The sequence below is a fragment of the Labrus bergylta genome, chromosome 7 (genome assembly GCF_963930695.1).
Source record: "Labrus bergylta chromosome 7, fLabBer1.1, whole genome shotgun sequence".
In the NCBI taxonomy this organism is placed as follows: domain Eukaryota; kingdom Metazoa; phylum Chordata; class Actinopteri; order Labriformes; family Labridae; genus Labrus; species Labrus bergylta.
In genome coordinates, this window is record NC_089201.1 from 29,384,753 (window position 1) to 29,404,283 (window position 19,531).

The window sequence follows — 19,531 nt, forward strand, 5'->3', positions numbered from 1 at the left end:
AAGTGAATCTCGTTTTCAGTTTCTCCTAACTCACACAGCAAACAAACTGGGTCTTCCTACTGATTGATTTATATACTGTAAATGGATTTTGCCCCAGTGCATTGTGGGGATTTGACTTAATGTCATCTAAAATGAGATTATTTCAAACCACCACTTCTAATGTGTCCATTTTTACACTGAAAGAAGATAATAGAAGACATCGATCAGAGAACAGTCCAGATTTCAGGTAGCTTCCAGGACGTGTGAGAGATCAGATGTGGGTGCTTTGATTGACAAGAGTATGTGACACAGAGACATTTTTTTTACTAAGTGTTGGAGCTATTTAATTGGGCATAGAATTAGTTTTTGTATTTAGTTTACTAATATTTGGGTGTTGTTGTTTATTTAATTATTCTACACGTTTTCTTTATTTAGAATAGATTTTGGGTAACGTTTTATTTTTTGCTAGTTATTTGTTTAGTAAATTTAGTTTTGTATTAGTATTTTGTTAGGTATTTGGGTAATACTGTGGGCACCGGAGATTATTTAAGCAAGCGGCAGGTAGAGGACCAGCATGCACCTGGGTGGGCCTATTGTTTTTTATCAGGTCAAGAGAGGCAGCGGGAGCCACGATTTTCTTTGTTCTTTTGTTTGTTTTCATCAAATAAACCAGCGAAATACCGCAGCTCCTGCATGGACATTGGATTTCTTTTGCCTGCGTACATTACATCCCCACGGTGTATCAGTGGTCATTTGATTATTTTTGATATTAGTTTATTTAGGATTTTTTTGTTGTTTTGGACAAATAGCCACTACACTAAGAATGTAGATAAAGACAAGTTTCCAAAACATCTGGCTCTGTTTCACGTCAAGCTGAAGGTAAGTTGTTGCTTCCTTCATCTCTGTCACGTCGTCATTAGAGGTTTCCAGGGAAATACATGACAACGCCCGGATAAATGTACTCAGTTCCCCAAATGAAAGAACGGTTTTACTTTAAGTAATGACCATTTAAGTCATCATTAGGTGGAAACAACTGTGACAAATTAAGCTACAGAGGTTAGGCTTTTTAAACCTGTAACAATCACATTAAAACAGATCAGAGATGGAAACTGTGTTTAAACTGAGATCTAATGGCTGGTTTTAGTCAGTTCCCATCACTTTCAGAAACAATGAAGCAAATAAGGAGTGTTTCTCCTAATGCATGCAATCAAACAAAAACTATTTGCCTTTTCCTGAAGGAGCAATTCAGAAGTCTATAACAAAAAATGATTAAAGATATTCTTGTATGTGAATATATGCGTGGTCTGGGTGGACTGTGGAACCGAATTGACCTCTGGGATAAATACATTTCGAACTGTGTTCATCGTCAATAACTTTTGCTCTACTGCTGCTGAAAGGTTTTTAGCTGCTTCAAGCGTACTCAAGTGCTGTCAGTCCAAACAAAAATCACTAAGGGAGGCCAACAAGACAAGAACGATCACTTCTCCTAGATTGCCACAAATATTTATCTTCTTGTTAAAGAAATCAATCAATCAATCAATTTTTATTTGTATAGCGTCAACTCATAACAAGTGTTATCTCGAGACACTTTACAAAAAGCAGGTAAAAGACCTTACTTATTGCTATTTTACAAAGGGGGGGGTGTTGTTCAGGCAAGCCGTCCATTACCGATCCGAGGGGAGATACAACCCCAAATGCTTAGCAAGGTAGTAAAGACATCATTCTTTTAAATGCAGGCACCAAGAATGATTCAGATCTCTGGACTCAGCCACCCTACAGAAGACATTTCATTTGACAGACACCTTTTTTTTTCTTTCTCATGATCACAACGGAATGGGACAATACCTTCATAGATGCTGAGATCGCAGCTATCCATATGAACATTGGTTCAGTACAGTTTGGTACAGTTTGGTACAGTTCGGTACGGTTCGGTACGGTAAAGCCTGATCTTGCTTGCGTTTCCACAGCCAACCATATACCCTTATTTGGTAAGCAATGTGTAAGCCAGATGGAGACAGCTATGTAATAGTGTGACATCATAGCAGCCCAACACAGTGAAGCCAGATAGAAATTAAGTGAAACGTTCAAGAAGAACACAAAAGGGACCATTTAGGGTCAGATCACTACCCTTGGCACCCCAACAGAAGGGTACTAAAAGAGTAGGACTGTACGGATCCCTTGTTTTGGAACCATTCCCAACTTTAGACGGTGGAAATGCCAATAAATGGGTACCGTACCGAATCAAACTGAACCGGACCACTTGGTGGAAACGGGGCTTTCAAGATACTTGTAGTACTTTTCTTGGTACTCCTACCAAAAAATAAGCAATCTACCAGTTTCTGGAGAAGGTTTGCTTTATTGATTATTCAGACATTCATAAAATCCAACTCTAGATTAACTTCCTTGAAGCAAGGTCATAGGTTAGGTTACATCTACCGATCTACTGGTCAATGCACGACTCTCTTCCTAAAAACATGTGAAGATCTCTGCAGGGGACTTATCGTCACTGAACTTGGCTAAAAACTTAATCCTGCAGAGATGTGGCAAGCCAGAGACAGAGATTACTGTAAGTGTCTTTTAAAATGTATTATTCAACGCTGGCAGAAATCAAGAAAAGCCTCCTGGTAATATGCTGGTGGGAAAAGGCATGAACTGAATGAACCTGGAAACATTCAGGGACCTTGCATAACATGCCAGCAGCAGATAGAATCTTCCCAAACTCACTCAGATGTTTTCACAGTTACAATCATCTCATCCTTTCTAATGGGTTTCACTGGTTATATTTGTTTTATGGAGAATAGAAATGACCCAAGGGAAACGTGTTGCTTAACATATTCATTGTTAAGGATATTGCTTGCTCTGACTAGACTTTTGCAGAGTTCCGACTCATTAAACACCCCTCAACCCCCCTCGCCAAAGGAAAGCTGAATCAGGTCTTTTCAGACCAGTTTTATAGTATTAACGTCACTCGGTAGACTGGGGGAAAAAAAAAAAACAACACATGGGGGCTGGAAGGCAGCACATGCAGGATCACTAAATCTGAATTCCCATCATTCCTGTGACTCATGCCGGCAAGATCTTGCTGAGTGGAATTCCTGGTTTCCATGCTGCATCTGGAGAAGTAATCTGAGACTCATGAACATGGCACAGTCGAAGCTTCAGGTCGTTGATGCTTGACCTTGGCTATTCTGTCCATGTTTTAAATACGTCAGCAACTGGTTATAGGTAGTTAGACTCATTCACTTAACCTGATATTGTGCACGCAATATAACTGTGTGTGCAAGTAAAAAGAGGGACACACACTTATGACTCATATGCTCCCATAAGTCACGTGACACAAAGTCCTCATGTATTATTAATGAGGCCTTGCCGTGTCCTTCAGGCAAGTGCAAGGAAGTGACTTCTTGTCTTGCTTGGAATTCAGAATGATTGATCAAATATGAATTAAGGGACAAGGGAATCAAGAGATATGGGATTGTAGACCCACAAAGGTGTTTGCTGGAGCTTTTTGACTGTGTATTATTTCTGTTTGGCTTTAAATTTGAACAAGCTGAGAAGTGTTGGCATCATAAACTACAAACTCATTAAAAAGAGAAATACGTTGGATTCTGTTTTTGAGAAGTTTTCTTGCTTAAGGAACATGAAAAGGATAACAGAGACTCACAATAGATTTGACCTATTTGAGATACTGTACATCTGAAATACAAATGTGAATCATGAATGTGTTGTCCAATGTGAGGAAAGTGAATGAATAACAGTCAGAACTATCAACATTGGGCCAAAAAAATTTCCTGTCTTCTGTCGTCACACTTGCAGGAAAATTCCAGATTTTTAAAATAGTTTAAAACACATGCAGCTTTAATTCATCCCAGATGTCATAGAAGTATGTTTTGTGTGCAAACCTGCTCTGTTGCTGGAAATGTCTCTTAAGCCACCAGAGAATAAAGCTCTAAAGGATTCTAAAATAATTCTTGGAATCTATCCATCCAACTATGTTTTATCATGCCTTTTATTCCTGCACATATTTCTTTTATGAACACTTCTCCAGTTAGAAATACAACAGGGACACTGTCACTGATTTAATTCCCTTCCCAGAAATATGTCCTTCAGTGTGTCCCTTTTCCCAAAAATGTTCAGCTCCTATCACAGATCTGTTCATTTTCCCTAAAAGAGTCATTCTATAACACCTCTGTTTCTCTGCATGTGAGTCTTGGACATGTTGGAGTATGTGTGTGCAGTAGCTAAGAGATTGTGTAATTTACTGTAATTTTCCTTGCTAGAAAGGTGAAATTACCATCATAGTCCTGTTTTGTTCAGATCGCCCCGTAATGCGTATATTTTCTGGCCTGGTTTACTTCTTGTGGCTTCAGAGAAAGTGAAACTTTTAACAGCCAAGCCACTCCCATCCTCAGTGGAGAAAAAAAACAGACATTGCCACTCAGGGGGGAAAAACACAAGGTAGTGAAACATAGTGAAATGAATGCTTGAAAAATGGCTATGACGTCAATAAAAGAAAACAAGAGGCTGACATCAAAAACATCTGGCATTCATTTTCATCTGTTCATTTCCACTGGATTACAGTACAATAGCCTGAACTCAGTCACAGAGCACTTTCTACAATTCTAGGTGTAAACAGCAGCGTCAGATCAAAATAAGACAAAAACTACAATTTAAAGTCCTTCTTTTAAAGTTAACAACAATGCTGGAAAAGGTGATTTTGTGCTGCATAAATGCATGCTTACATTGGGGTTGATAGCTTTGAAATTAACATAAAGTTGCTGACCCAAATGTTTAGAAACCTTCCCATAAAAAAAAGTATTGTCTGATTATATACTACTACCATTCTCTGTTTGATCCTTCGGCTAAAACTAGAAACATTATTTCCTCATGTAAAACATGCAAACTCAGCAATTAAGCAAACTCAACATGTAAAGTGAATAGTTTCAATTTGAATGTATTTCCCCTTGTTATTTTTTTCATTATAGTAACACCCAATAGACAAACAAAAACACAAGAGGTACACTTCACCTCTCCATAAAGCCAGGACAAAACAAAACACAGTAAAACAAAGGAAAAACAAACAAAACAAAACAAAAACAAACAAAAAATAAAAATAAAAAAGCAATGACTTCTTTGTTTATAAGATATAACTAATCTTTTTTGTTTCTAAATAAGCAACATTAAGTTATTTGGAGATCACCTGTTCTGATATAATTTCTTCAATGTTTATTTTTCTGCTACTGTACAGGTGTGTGTAGAAACTGCACTTCCTGAATAAATACAGCTGTGGGCATTAGGCAATGTTTAGAAAGATAAGTGAGGACAGGATGTGACATATATGGCAAGCTGCTGTTTTCTTGGCTGCCACAAAATGAACAGTTTTTTTTTTCAGTTTGCACGTTCTCCCTGTGCAAGCAGGGTTTCTCTCTTGAGTACTCCAGCTTCCTCCCACAGTCCAAAGACGTACTATCTGTATCTCTTCATGCTAGTCTTGAGTGACTGGCGACCTGTCAAGGGGTTACCTCGCCTCTTGCCCAATGACAGCTTGGATTGGCTGCAACCCAAATGGGATAAGTGGTACAGATGATGTTATCATTATCTGTAAATTCTGGGTTATCCGTATTAAAGTTGACAGAGGATATGACATATTTTAATCCTGAAAAATAGACTTTAATAGAAAATATTAACCCACAAACATGTGTGTACAATACCTTCTGAGCGAACACTTATCCTTCCAGTGAAATCATTTAGCGGCTCCCCTGACACTTTCTGTTTCCAACTGAAAATTCGAATAGCTGCATCCGCAAACACTTCCTTATTTTTGGCTATACAACTTCTCGTCTTGTGACTCATATATGTTGCATGGCATTAAGAAGAAGAAAAAAAATTGCACTTTATATTCATCTTCCGTCCCATCCTGCAGCAGCAGCACCACCAGGGGACTGAAGAGTGTGAGATGGGGGGGGAGAGGTAAAGTGAGGGGGTGGATGAGAGGGGGGAAACGGGGGGTCGGACAGAGGTGAGTAAGAGATGAGTCAACAGTCCTCCACTATAAGATACCCTGATGGAGCCTAACAGTGGCACACACTCAGAGGCAGGCAGCAAAGGTAAGGGTCAACTTTTTCTCCCCCATCTCATTAAAAGTGTCTTTATTGAACTTTTACATTTTTATTTTCACTTTCTCGGACTTTTTTTTTTATTGGAGCATCTGCTCACTAAGAGCCTTTTTTGTATTTTTTAAATTTTTAATTGATGTTTAAAAGACATCTGTGACAGAATTTCCTGTTGAGTATCGATTGTGTTACGCAGCTGAGGTTTTTTTTTAATGGTTACTTTTAGTCACGTAGCAAATGTTTGGATCGTTATCCAAAGTCTGTGATCTTTGTACCCTGGAGGACAGTTATCATTTCCCAGGTGTCTCTTCATCACAAATATTTGCTGCCAGAAACAAACACACTGAATAAATTACTGGAAAGAAGCAAAAAGTTTGTGTACAAAAATGATGACATGCTAGAAATGAACTCATGCCTGCCCTCTTAAGTGAGGTGACATAATAATGAAACAGCTGTGGGAGATGGATGACTGTGCCATCTTTTATAAGAAGGAAACAACTTGTAATGTCTTAATTTTCTTCTTCCAGAAATACCAGACCAGAATTCTTTACATCTACCGAAAGGACTACGAAACATGCAGTACAATCTGGCAATTGTGTTTTCTCTACTGCAACTTCTAAGTGAAGGCACGGCTGCTCCTCTGTCGGTCGAAGTGGTGAAGATGAAATCCAAAGTGAAGTGGATGACGGAGCAGCTGGTGATTCGGCTGAACAAAGACTTCCAGGTAAAGATTTGGTGCTTTTGCACAGACTCTCAAACCCTTCAAAGTTGCTTTTTTTTTTTTAATCCAATCATGCCCTCTCTCTCTCTTCTTGCAAGGTCCCTGCCGGCCTGACGCTCAGTCCGCCCGCCGATGAACTGGATGGACCTTCTTCCATAGTGAACACCTTGGAGGGGTATAACAGCGTGATCTCGGACTCCTTCAACGGGGTCGCCCAGGTCAAGATGGAGATCTCTTCGCTGGCGGGTTACATCAACCAGTGGAGGCAGGGACACTGCAGCGAGCTGCGGCCGAAGCCATCGATGTCGGGCCCGCTGCAAGAGCTGCAGAGTCGGAAAGAATTCATCCACACCGTGAGCATGGAGGCTCTCATGAGGGTGAAGGAGTTCCTCAAACTGCTGCTGAAAAATCTGGATCATCTCGAGACTTGCTGAGAGTCCGGCCTTACGAGCAATACTTCATCGACTTGATTTTTCTGGCCAATATGTAAAGTTTGCATCTGTGATGTCTGACTTACCATTTGGAATGTATGCTTATTTATTTATATACATATATTTATATTTATATGGCTTTTTTGGAGAAATATGTATTTTCTAAATTAACATTGAATTTTCACAGCATTAAGTGTTGTTCTCAAATTGTCTGTAAAATGAACAAAGTTTTACACTGCGATAAATCAAAAGTCCTCCATGTTGCAAAATGTTTAAAAGTGAGCTGAATCCACCAAAGAAAAACTTCCCATTGAGCTTTAATGTCATCCGTGGAAATTCCGGAAAACTAGCCAAATATAACAACAACTTCCAAGGAGAGGAAGGGTGAAGGTGACTTTCATTGCAGGTCAATATCATCTGCTCTTCCAAAATCTCCCACGTATGTTTGATAATGTTTGTTTTTATATTTTTGTAAAGTTTTTTTTTCACTATTTGATTCAAACTGAATAAACATTTGATACAATTGAAATTTTGTGTTGTATAAAAAGTTGTGTAAAAAACTCTTGCAGATGAAAATATAAATGTGGGTGTTCATCTCTGTTTAGGGTCCATGAGTGGGAGTTGTTTATCCAGAGCTTATCATTAACTCCCGTTTAAAAACAAGGAGTGAATGCACAACTGTAATGACATGTTTGGGAATCCAACACAAATGGATTTAATACAAAAGTGTGACACTGACAATTTAAAACAAAAAACAAGGGTTTTTAGTATATTTTCAAAAGAAGTCATGTACACACAAAATATAATTACACTTGGATCAATCTGAAACTTGTGGTAGAATTGATTACAGAGGAGGACGACAGGAAGTTAAATCTAACTAATGAGCAAAACATCCCGTCCATTACAAAACACACAACTAGTACGAGACGTCTGCTGTGCTTCAGTTGAAACCTAAAGGATGGACACAGAGGAGGTGGCCTTACTTTCGTTTTCTCTTTCTCTCACTGTCTCTCTCACACACACACACACACACACACGTACATACACAAAAACACACATACAGTATTAACTATTAAACCACTTGTTTCTCTTCATGTTGGTGTTATTGTCACTGTTCCCCATCAGTTTCTTCTTGTACTGCTGCACCAGGCTGTCAAAGCGGTCCCCGTCCCTCCTCTTGAATTGCTTCTTCGCTTGTTTAGCCTTTTGAAAAAAAAAAAAAAAAAAACAGCGACAAAAAAGAAGACGTGCAGTCATGAAATGTTTCAAAAACTGAGACTTAATCAGCCTTATTTACACGGGTCAGTATTTCTTGCAACATTTGTGATTATGAAGGTTATCTCTTTAGATTACGGTCCTCATGGTGCATTGTTTTTCTCCTGAATTTAAACATACATTTACTGTCAGAGTATTGTGTAATAAGAATACTTTAATGTGTGAGTGTATGTGAAACTGTTTTTCAGTAGGTTATCCTGAAACTTGTCATAATCAAGACTAAAAACACACACATGACCTTACACAGTTTATACTTGTAAGCAGTAATCCTTCTGCACTGCTACATGTTAGTACGTATTTTCATGAATTGATTCATCTTGGTAATTTTGTGGCTATATCTTTAAATCTGTCGACCATCTAAGAGTAACTCTTCTCTCAGGTTCAAGGGGAAACCATAGCTATGTAAAATATCTCATAGCAGCAGAGTTATATTTGGTATGGAGCCAACTGTCTGTTGTAAGCGAAGGTTTGCTAAGAATGTATGTGACTGACATTAACGAGTCAAGCTGATGTCTTCTTTCTTGCCTTATAGAGATGTAAGGAAGCAGCCAAGAATTTGTAGGATGTACCTTCTAGCAGAATATAAGCAACACTGTGAAGATGGAGCCATTCTGCCACTTTGCCAATGATTGCGAGGTCATGGTCAGCATGGGTCAGCATGGGTCAGCGATGGTCTGCACTTTATCAGCCATGTGTGTTGTGTTTCTGTGTTGTCTGACCATGGCTGAATAAATCTAAGATGATCCACAGTCTGTTTCACAATTTCATCATTGTCCATCTATCATAGAAATAACCCCCACCTAACACTACACTTTAGGTTTAGACAGTACACTTGTAATCTCAGGTTCCTTGATTTTGTCAAAAGCACCGCATGGCATCAGACTGAAGACGGTTAGATCACATCACTTTAGTCATTTTTGTAACGTTGTGTGTGTGTGAGTGCTTTGCATTGAACTCTCTCATCCTACCGTACTTAAACAAGTTCTGAAATATTTTTGTGTCATAATATACGAGTCGGTGTTTGTTTACATCTTAATCAGATGTTTGAAATGTGTCATGTGACCGTGACATCACACTCTATTTAAGCACCTGTCTCATCTTTATCAATTATGTCCTGACAAAGACTCAGGAGAGTCGAAACGCGTTGACAGTCCCTGATGAATGAAGGATTTTTATATGTTATCAGAGAGCCTCGGACTTTCAGTTTAAGACTGCCTCTCCACACTTCACTTTTTCTATTCTAATCAGGACAGTCAAACTTTTTTTTATTAACCCATCACTTTTGTGTTTAAATCAGTGGCAGCATCCTGCATCGGTAAGTGCTTTTCATATTGCTGATTACATAAAAACGATTGTCCTTACTTTAAAAATAAATAAATAAATAAATAAATAAAACAGCCATAAACAAGCGATGTGTAAAAGAGTTTAACATTTCTGTAAACTATGTCCTGATCAGGCTCCTCAAGATCGTTGGTTGACGGCCTGCCAGAAACCCCCCCCCCCCCCCCCCCCCCCCGCCCCCCGCCCTCCCCACCGGATTGTTGATGGACGGTCTGCCTCCCCCCAACCCCTTACTCCCTATCCCTCTTCCTGCATCTTATCCCATCTCTCCCCCTCTCCCTTTCCAAACCCGGCGCAGTCTAGGCCTATGAAGGCTGTTTCATCATGAGCCGGGGATCCAGCCGAAGATTTCTGCTTTTTAATAAGGCAGTTTTTTCTTACCACTGTAACTTTTGCTGCTTTGCTAAAGTGCTCATGATGGATACACCGGATCTTTGTAATATAACAATAAGTAAGGTCTTTTACCTGCTTTTTGTAACATAACATTGAGTAAGGTCTTTTACCTGCTCTTTTGTAACATAACAATGAGTAAGGTATTTTACCTGCTCTTTGTAAAGTGTCTTGAGATAACACTTTTTATGAGTTGACGCTATACAAATAAAAATTGAATTGAATTGAATCAGAATGAGAAGGGGGAAGATTCATCAATAAAACGGCACAACAAAAACCTTGTGTTGTCGATACTCAGAGAAGCTTACCTCGTTGTCCTTTTGTATAAATATATATAAATCAAATCCTTTTATTTTGAATCATCGCTCTAACCAGGAGCTTTTGAGAGGGAGTCAGGCTGAAGAAACACCACGTCATGTCAGACAGTCTTTTTTATTCTTGTCAGTTCTTTAGATTTCCAGTAAGAGCAGCCGTCTAATTTCAATGAACTGTACGCGTGCACTGCGATGACATCACAGGTCTGAAAGTCTGACTTTATTACTTTTTGTACCGATTCCTAATGGTTTCATGTTGGTACAACAGTTTTACAATAAATTCACTTGGTGGTGCCAAAGGGTTCAATTTCATATTATCTGAGCTACTTAGAAATGTACAGTAAGTGTTTCAGTCGTTTATCTAACCTCTTTGTGATAGAGGGGTCCCTGTTTGTTTTATTTTAACATTTTAAACACATCAAACCTCAGCAGGTCTAATGGATGTTCTATCAGCAGCACTTGGTTCGTTCTGGGTTTGGAAAGTTTCCTTTTTTTGAAATAAGAGTTTTCTAAGTTCACAGATGTGGGAGCTTTATTGATGTTATTAATTGTAAATGAATAAATATAATATATAATAATTGAATACTGAAATGAGCATTAGTGTCAGTATTGGAATTCATTCAGACGGATTTATTCATTATTACTGTCTGCAGCAGGGTTCCCACTCTATTTGCGGTGGGTATGAGCTGGTATGACAGTCCGTGATTTAATTTACATTTAATATCATGTTATGATCCATTTTTTTATGGTTCCCCTGTAGGAGAGTGTTGGGATTATTTTCCAAAACACCGCTTGATATTCCAGGACATGGGTTAGACTCTTAAGAGTATTACCACAGGTGAGGGTACAAATACAACACAACATGTATTTACCTGGTTTCTGGACTGTGTGGGCTTTTCCATCTGCCGTTTTTGAGTCTCTTTCCTGCTGATTCCAGGCCTTGTTTTGTTGGGTGGCGGAGCCTTTTGTTTTCCTTTGTCACGCATTCTGCAGAAGACAAGACGAGGCAAAATATGCTGATTAAGCTCCTGTCACATTGGATTTGTAAAGACATGGTTTTGCACTGGTTTAAATGACAGGATGAGACTTTTAGGCCCCTCTGTATCATCTTCCGAGGTAGTAACAGATGTGGTAAGCGAGCACTGTGCCGTGCCATGAACTCACAGACTCATACACCAGTAATACGCTGTCGGGGAATGAATATGAATGTACCAAGACGTGATGATGGCTGAGCTTAGTTGTGGCTTTTTTGTGGAAAAAAAAGGGCTTTTGGAGTGAGACAGATCTAGAGTTTGCTCTTTGCCCCTGCAAAGTATGGCTCTGTTTGATTTGTTCTTTTTTATACTTTCATTAAAGGTTTTATATGCGATTTTTTGATCCAGCAGATGTCGCCCTTGAGCACCAGCATGAAACCAAAACAACTTGCTGTGCATTGTTGTGTTAGCATGCTAATGCTAGCGATCTTTATTATGCTGGTATCTTCACACTGCATGTAAATTTACCTGAAATGAGCGTGATCTAGAAACACAGTTAAGCAGTGAGTACAGGATGTTATTCTTCTTTTCTCTAGTCCCTCAATTAAACAACTTTTATACACGAGGGGAGGAGTCAGCCGGCCGTCCGGGTGATGTAAACAAAGTGAAGATAGGACTCTGAAAACTCTGAAAACATCACAGACAGTGGGACTCGGGTGTTACACTCATTGTAGACAGTCATGACTCAGAGTTATTTTCAGAGGATATACTTGATTTATATTACATGTGTGAAAAATCACATATAAAGACTTTAACCTGGAACTGTTTTTTTTTTGTTTTGTTTTTTTAAATCATCCTGGTCGAGGCAGCACGAGAGATATGTTGGTATTTAAAGGGTAGAAACAGTTCAGACCAAAAGATTTGAATTGTCAGTATAATCTCAGACTCAGGATTACAGGGACATTAAAGCTTCAGATGCATCGGCTTTAGAACTAAGTGTTACAAAGCACTATGTTAACAGGATGAAATAAAAAAAACTGTACCTGATCTTGGGTCCATGGTGGGAAGGAAAAGTCAGGACCTTCTTTCGTTTCTTCCCGTTTTCTAAACTGACGTGCTCGACCTCAGGTTTGGTCTGGAAGCCGTAATAGTTTCTGTCTTTTCTCGGTTGCTGAGGAAGAGCTGATAAAACACAGACAGGGGAGAGACAATATAAAAAAAATATTTAAAAAAAGTGAAATAATGTAAATAGTAACAGGATGATTAAAAAGAAAATTGTGTTTTCACCTTTTTGCCCCACACGATAAAAATGTCTTAATATGATCTTTCAGCTGGAAAAACAATTAGAAAACAGATACAAAAATAATGTTCATACCGTTCTGCCTTTTAGTCTGCTGTGATGAGGAGTGAGCTTTATTTCCACCTTCAGATGTGTTGGGCTGAGGTTTGGCACCTCCTTGAGATTTCTGCTTTTGAAGGAACTCCTTTAAAAAAAAAAAAAAAAAAAAAAAAGAGTAAGCACATGTTTCATTGAATTTATAAAAACAGCGTCTTCATTTGAAACATTACACCAACAAACAGGTTGACATAAACTCACCTTGTTCTTTTGTTTTTGCAACTCTTTTATTTTGAGTTTCCTCGAGTCTTCCAGGGAGAACTCAACAATAGGTCTCTGCAGGGTGACATGAAATGTAGTTTTAGACATGCATCACCAAAACAACATTTTAAAGATCTTCAAACATGAAATATGAAAAGAAGTGATTTTTCCATCCAGTGATGTTAAGTCTCAGATTTAAAAGTGTTAATGAAGACAGTGGAACAAACATTCCAAGATCAACCCGTTCTGATTTCAGCACTCTTTGACTTCCACGTGATTGTGTACCTTGTTTGGGCCAAAGATGTCGGGGTTGTTGTTGAGGTAACGCAGCGTGCTGAGAGCGTGCTCGTGCTCGTCGAACTGAACAAAGCCGTAACCCAACGACTGTCCCATCGCCTGACCCTTCTCTGGCTTCCTGTCATACATCACCCGACACTAGAAGTGGAAACAGAAGGGTTACACACAAAAAAAAAAAAAAAAAAAAAAAAACTTGGATAAGAAAGGCAACAGCACCCCCCACTGGGCATGAAGACACAATGTTTGCTTTGACAGCCTAACATTACCACTCACAAAACTGCTGTCCATGAATGATGAGTACTTTAACCCTCGTGCATCACTATGGACATTTCTGTCCATTTGGTCAGATTTTACCTCTTCATCTGGACATCATTTTGTCTCTGTTAGTGCATATGGCACCATTTTTTGCCATATGAGAAAGACTCTCTCGACACATTTTGGAATGCAAATTTAAATTTTTTTAGTAGATCAATAGAACACTGTGAAACATGTTTACTACCCTCTTAGGTCACCAAGGACAAAAATGCTCACTTAGAAAAAACTGCTATAAAAATAGAACAGATTGATATCTTTTTCTACATACATCTCTTAAACAACTTCAGCCCTGCTCAAAACTACCAAACATCCAATCATTTTTAGGAATTTAACCCTTTAAATGCCAGTTTGATTACATGATTCTGGCATTTAAAGGGTTAAATTCCTAAAAATAATTTGTGTTTGGTAGTTTTGAGCAGGGTTGAAGTTGTTTAAGAGATGTATGTAGAAAAAAGTAGAAAAAAATATCAATCTGTTCTATTTTTAAAGCAGTTTTTTGGCATGGACACTTTTGTCCTTTGTGACTTGAGAGGGTAGTAAATGAAACTGATGCCTGAGGGTTAATCACAGTGCCGTGTGGAATAACATGCATCACATGTCATGATGTTTCTCACCTCTGGGATGCGGACTCCTTTGCTGCTTTTCACTCCTTGGAGGCAGAGCGCTCGGAGTTTTTTATTGTCCACTGACTTGGGCAGGTTATGGATACACAGACGATTCTTTGACACAAACACACTGATGCTCTGAAGCTTTGTCCTCTTTATTTCTTCAAACTAAGAGAGAGACAGAGGAAAAAAAACAAACAGCTTAGGAGGGATAGTCAGTCAAATAGATCATTCGTTATAGTCAAAAAAGTCTCTTCTCTAAATCCAGATGTCTGAAGTCGTTTGTAGAACACGATACTCACTCTGGTTCTTTTAATCATGTCTGCTTCTGGAACGCCCTCTGCAGCCTTGGTGCCAGCACGGATCACTGGATGTTGAAATCAGAAGAAATAAGCATTCAGTATCAACAAGATTGAGAAACAATAAAGCGAAATAGTACTCGAGTACTACAACACTGTATGGAACAGAGGGGTGTTTACTCACATCCCTCTCTGGCCAGGTACAGGTTTCTGGTGCCTGATTCAACTTTCACTTTGTTCACTTTCAGCTTGGCGGCATCTTCTCTGCTCACTGCTGCCACTACAAACAGCTTCCTGCCATCCAAGCGGATGCCACCGTTCTGCAAGAAACGAGCGGGTGTTAATAAGTTAATGTGACAAAAACGTAATGTGCAAAAAAAAAAAAAAAAAAAAAGGTTTGAGACAATGTCAATCTGGAAGCACACATCAGGTCTTACCTCTGCCTCCTCCTCTGCTGCAGCTATGCATTTGTCTGCTGCCTCTTTCGTCTTAAACTGAGCAAACGCACAACCTGGAATGAAAAATAATTTAAAAAACAAATGATTGACTGACTCTGCTGATCAAACATCAAGGGAAGTAGTAAAACGTAATGATGCCTACAGACCTTTTGAATGCTCTGTGTCTGGGTGGACAACGATCTTTATGTAGTTGAGCTCTCCGTAGCGAAGGAGAACTTCCTCAAGACCCTCCTCCTCTGTGTCAAAAGACAGATTCCTGATTCCAGCAGGAGGAATGTGAACAAACATGCAAAGACAATAAATTAAAACATTTAAAGATAGAGGGGCGTAGGGACATATGAAAGGATATTCAGAATATTAAGAAGAGTTTCAAACCTGATGAAAATGGTCCTGCCCTCTTGCACGTCGGACGGGAGAAGTTTTCTCGCGGTTTTCTTTTTGGCTATATGACGTTTTTTTTTTTTTTTAAACAGAAGAGTAACTTAAAAACACGTTTACAACCGATCGTTTGAATTTTGACATTACATGCAGAGATGTTGACCTGACTTACCTTTTAGGTCATCCTCATCATCATCTTCATCCTCGCTGTCTTCTTCATCATCACTTGAATCAAGATTACTCTTATCGTCATCTTCATCATCATCTTTATCCTCATCACTATTTTCTTCTTCCTCCTGGGACACATCATCCTCCTCCTCCTCCTCATCCTCCTCCTCCTCACTGTCCTGGCTCTCATCATCATCTTCATCTTCTGATTGGGATTCTTCCTCCTTCTGAACAGCTGCTTTTGCAGGGGCTCTGAGGAGAGATAACACCAGATAATACAAAAATACATTCTAAATGACCCGTAAATGTATCTTTAGCAGCAAGTGGCATATGAACATATTGAAAACATATTTAAAGGTGCACACTTTTTCTTGCCAGGTGCTTCTTGTATCGTCTCTTCCTCGTCTTCTTCGGGGTCAGTCTCTGCGTCGGACTGTTTTGCTGTCGTCTCTTCAGTATTCTTGTTTTCTATTCGGTCATAAAAATGTTTTTGTTTTTTTTAAAAGGTGTGTTTTCTGGTGACTATTAATGCACGGTGGATACTACTACAACAAGCAGCTGTTCACTATTTAAGAGGATAGACGAGGAGACGTACCTGTGGTGGAGGATTGCTGAGTGGCAACAAACTTGTCCTTGGGAACCGCCCAGTCCACTGCCACCTGTCGGCCTGTGAACCAAAGAATAAATTAGAGTAATATTATACAATTCATAATCTGACTGGTTTAAGAAATTAGCTTTCCTTAACATGCACGGATTATTAAATAAAGTTAACTTCTCAGATTGAGATATTCAGAGTGTTTAACTTACCTTTGATCTCCTTGAGGTTCAGAGCATTAAGCGCTCTTGAGGCCTCGCACACATTTTTAAAAAGGACAAACGCAAAACCTCGCATCTTCCCATCTGTTCAAGACAGAGAACAAAAAACATCAACACCATAGTAGAAGTACAAAAGGAATGCCGCTCGTCACTTATGGGCCACCGTACATGTGTGGTGGTGACTGTGTCTGCAGAGAATCTGGATTTGGATGTTTTTGTTTTTGGTGGACACGGGACGTTTCTGGGCAGGGGGAGCTGGCGTGCTTTCCCCCGGCCAATGGCAGGTGAGATCCAGCAAAACACAGATGGTTAGCTTGTGCTCGCCTTCGGCAGCTCGATTGCAGTGTAGGTACAAACAGTAAAAACATACAAGACAAAGTCCTGCAGCGAGTGAGCCCAGGAGGAGGTTCCCCAGTTTGAATGTTGTGTTTACAAGCTGCAATGAACAACACTACTGACTCTGCCTTTAACTTACTCATGAACCATACAAAAATGCTTAATGTTTTTATGTAAGAATTAAACTTTTTTACCAGGTTTGAGGGGAATTTTTGACTCAAGAACGGTTCCAAACTTGGAAAAAACTTGCTTCAGGTCGTCTTCTGAGCACTGAATTAAAAAAAAAAACAGAAATGTCAGAATCAGATTTATTGTCCAGGTATGCACACACACACACACACACACACCTCTGCTGCTTGCTGGGCTGGATGATGACCGCTCTTTCGCTATTTTTATCCCCGCGGTGCTGTTTCTGTTTCTCCACCAGAGAGGAGAGCAGAGGTACGGACGTCTCTCTCTCTCTCTCTCTCTCTCTCTCTCTCTCTCTCTCTCTCTCTCTCTCTCTCTCTCTCTCTCTCTCTCTCTCTCTCTCTCTCACACACACGTAATTTAACTTCAGTGAACTGTGCTCTCTTATGTACAGGTACAACATTAAATATCAACAATAAACATAATAAGAAAAGACTAAGTACAAGTACTATGTACAAGACTAAGAAAAAAAAAGTCTGTTAAGTTAAGTACAGCAGAGATGTAATTCAGATTTAGAGATGTGACTTGTGTTTTCTTTTCAGTCGTTGCATTTCAAAACAAAGCCACACGCTGTACCTTAAAACTCAGGTTCCTTATGATGAGTCTGGACTTCAGACTGGTTTTCCTGAAGCCTTTTAATTTCTGCTCGTTGTCTTTAGCTGGAGGAGGAGGAGGAGGAGGAGCTGGTTGTTCTTTGGCTGCTGAGAGAAGTAAAGTCATCAAGCATGTAAGAGCTGGATGTCCCGGATACTGACCTTACAGGTATGATTACACACCTGCTTTTCTCTTTTCTCTGTCGGTTATTTTCCTTTTGGCGACTGAAAGAGAAAGCCTCTGTCCCTCGTAGTCTTTGATTTCCTTCATGGCTCGCTGAGCATCCTCCTCCATAGAATATGTGACAAAACCAAACCCGCGACATTTCTCCGTCCCTGCACATCAAATGGAAATACAGTTTTTAATTTCTTTTGTTTTTTTGTTGTTGTTGTTGTTGTACTGCGAGTGGAAAGTTTTGTGTTGTCAACGTTAACAGACTCAAAATCAATAAATAATAAATATAAACCAGCATGAATGTTTCTCGTTTTCTTTTCTTAGTTTGTAATTATTATTATTTTTTAATATAAAGTGTGGATATATTACCTTTCTCTCTGACCACGAAGCATTGCTTTACTGGACCTATTTCTGAGAAGATTTCCTCCAGGCGTTCATTTGAAGCTGAAGCTGGTAAAGACTTCACGAAGATGGTCTGAGCAGGCATGGCTGTAAAATCACCTCAAACTAAATAAACTCAAACTAAAGAGGAACCGTGATGGTTTATTAATCATTCACTGGAACTGAACGACAAATTAAAAACTACCACACGACACCGTAAGTAGAAAACATGCCACAAGTTTTAATTTTTCTAACTCCTCTTGGCTTGTGGATAAGCAGCACGCATGTTTACATCAGTGGGCTGCCATCTTCGAAACGGAACGGGAAGTGGCGTCACGCAGCACTTCCGGTTTACTCGGTGAAAGCCGTACATGCCGCCGCCTGGCTCGGAGGTTTATTACATCAATTCAATTAAAGAAAAACTTTATTTGTCCCCGGGGAGGCAATTCAAAGGCACACAGAGCAGTAAATTAACAACAGTGCAAGTAAACAAAACATTTTAACCTAAATATAAAGTGTCAATTTAAATACAACTTAAAGCTTAAACTTAACTTAAAAATACAAAATATAAAAAGAGTAGATATAAGTGGACAGTGATCGGACTAACAGATGTAACCAGAACTATGTGCAGTAAACGAGAAATAAATATATATATATACAGAGCTATGTGCAAGTAGGCTAAATACTAAATGATAAGTTATTAAGGTGCATGGTGAATAATGGAACAACAGAACTAATATAAACAATATAACTGTAAGGTAAAAATTAGATAAATAAAGTGACCGTAGTGCAATGATGGATAAGAAACAACAGGAATAAATTAACCAGAACTGTATGAATACTGATATAAAATGGATAGAATAAAGTGATGTAGTGCATGAGAGCAGATAAAGCAGAGGCAGTTGAGGTGCATGGCAATATAAAGGAAGTTCACAGCTGAGAGTCTGCATTGGGTGAGAGGTGTTGGTGTCTCCTTAGGAGTTGAGGAGCTGGACCGCCCTGGGAACGAAGGTTGCTCTTCTCCTCTGTGTCCTGCAGCAGGGACAGCGAAGCCGGCGTCCTGAGGGGAGCCACTCAAACGCTGGGAAGAGAGCGTGTGAGGGGTCCTGCATGATCCGACCTGCTAGCCTGATTGTCTGTTGCTCATAGATGGATGTCAAAGTCCTTACAGGTAGTCCAATGATCTTAGAGCAGACTGTGACCGTGCTCTGCAGGCGCTTTCTGTTCTGGAGGGTGGTGGAGTGGAACCAGCAGGTTATAGAAAAAGTAATAATGCTCTCAATGAAGGAGTAGTAGAAGGTCAGAAGAATGTTCTTACTGACTCCAAAGGAATTGAGCTTCCTTAGGAGGTATTTTCGCTGCTGACATTTCCTGAGAATCTCCTCG

The 19,531-nt window shown here is 39.4% G+C and overlaps 2 protein-coding genes across 3 annotated transcripts; one reads left to right on the forward strand and one right to left on the reverse strand.

The window, feature by feature from the left end:
• Window positions 1–6,008: 6,008 nt before the first annotated feature.
• On the forward strand, window positions 6,009–7,761 carry lepa (leptin a). Its single transcript, XM_020652894.3, has 2 exons — window positions 6,009–6,816; window positions 6,912–7,761. Exons 1-2 carry the CDS (start codon window positions 6,667–6,669, stop codon window positions 7,245–7,247), a joined length of 486 nt encoding a protein of 161 aa, XP_020508550.2. The 5' UTR covers window positions 6,009–6,666; the 3' UTR covers window positions 7,248–7,761.
• A 174-nt stretch (window positions 7,762–7,935) lies between these two features.
• Window positions 7,936–18,469, reverse strand: rbm28 (RNA binding motif protein 28). 2 transcript variants are annotated; one of them, XM_020652897.3, is made up of 20 exons: window positions 18,134–18,469; window positions 17,773–17,925; window positions 17,573–17,694; window positions 17,002–17,077; window positions 16,463–16,555; window positions 16,251–16,322; window positions 16,021–16,123; window positions 15,660–15,907; window positions 15,485–15,551; window positions 15,256–15,365; window positions 15,089–15,162; window positions 14,836–14,971; window positions 14,655–14,719; window positions 14,362–14,520; window positions 13,421–13,570; window positions 13,136–13,210; window positions 12,914–13,022; window positions 12,582–12,720; window positions 11,437–11,551; window positions 7,936–8,447 (listed from the first exon to the last, which is right to left on the reverse strand). In XM_020652897.3, exons 1-20 carry the CDS (start codon window positions 18,249–18,251, stop codon window positions 8,310–8,312), a joined length of 2,322 nt encoding a protein of 773 aa, XP_020508553.2. In that variant the 5' UTR covers window positions 18,252–18,469; the 3' UTR covers window positions 7,936–8,309. The 2 variants fall into 2 exon arrangements, with proteins under 2 accessions (XP_020508553.2, XP_020508551.2); XM_020652895.3 differs by having other exon boundaries at window positions 17,573–17,697.
• Between the last annotated feature and the right edge of the window lie 1,062 nt (window positions 18,470–19,531).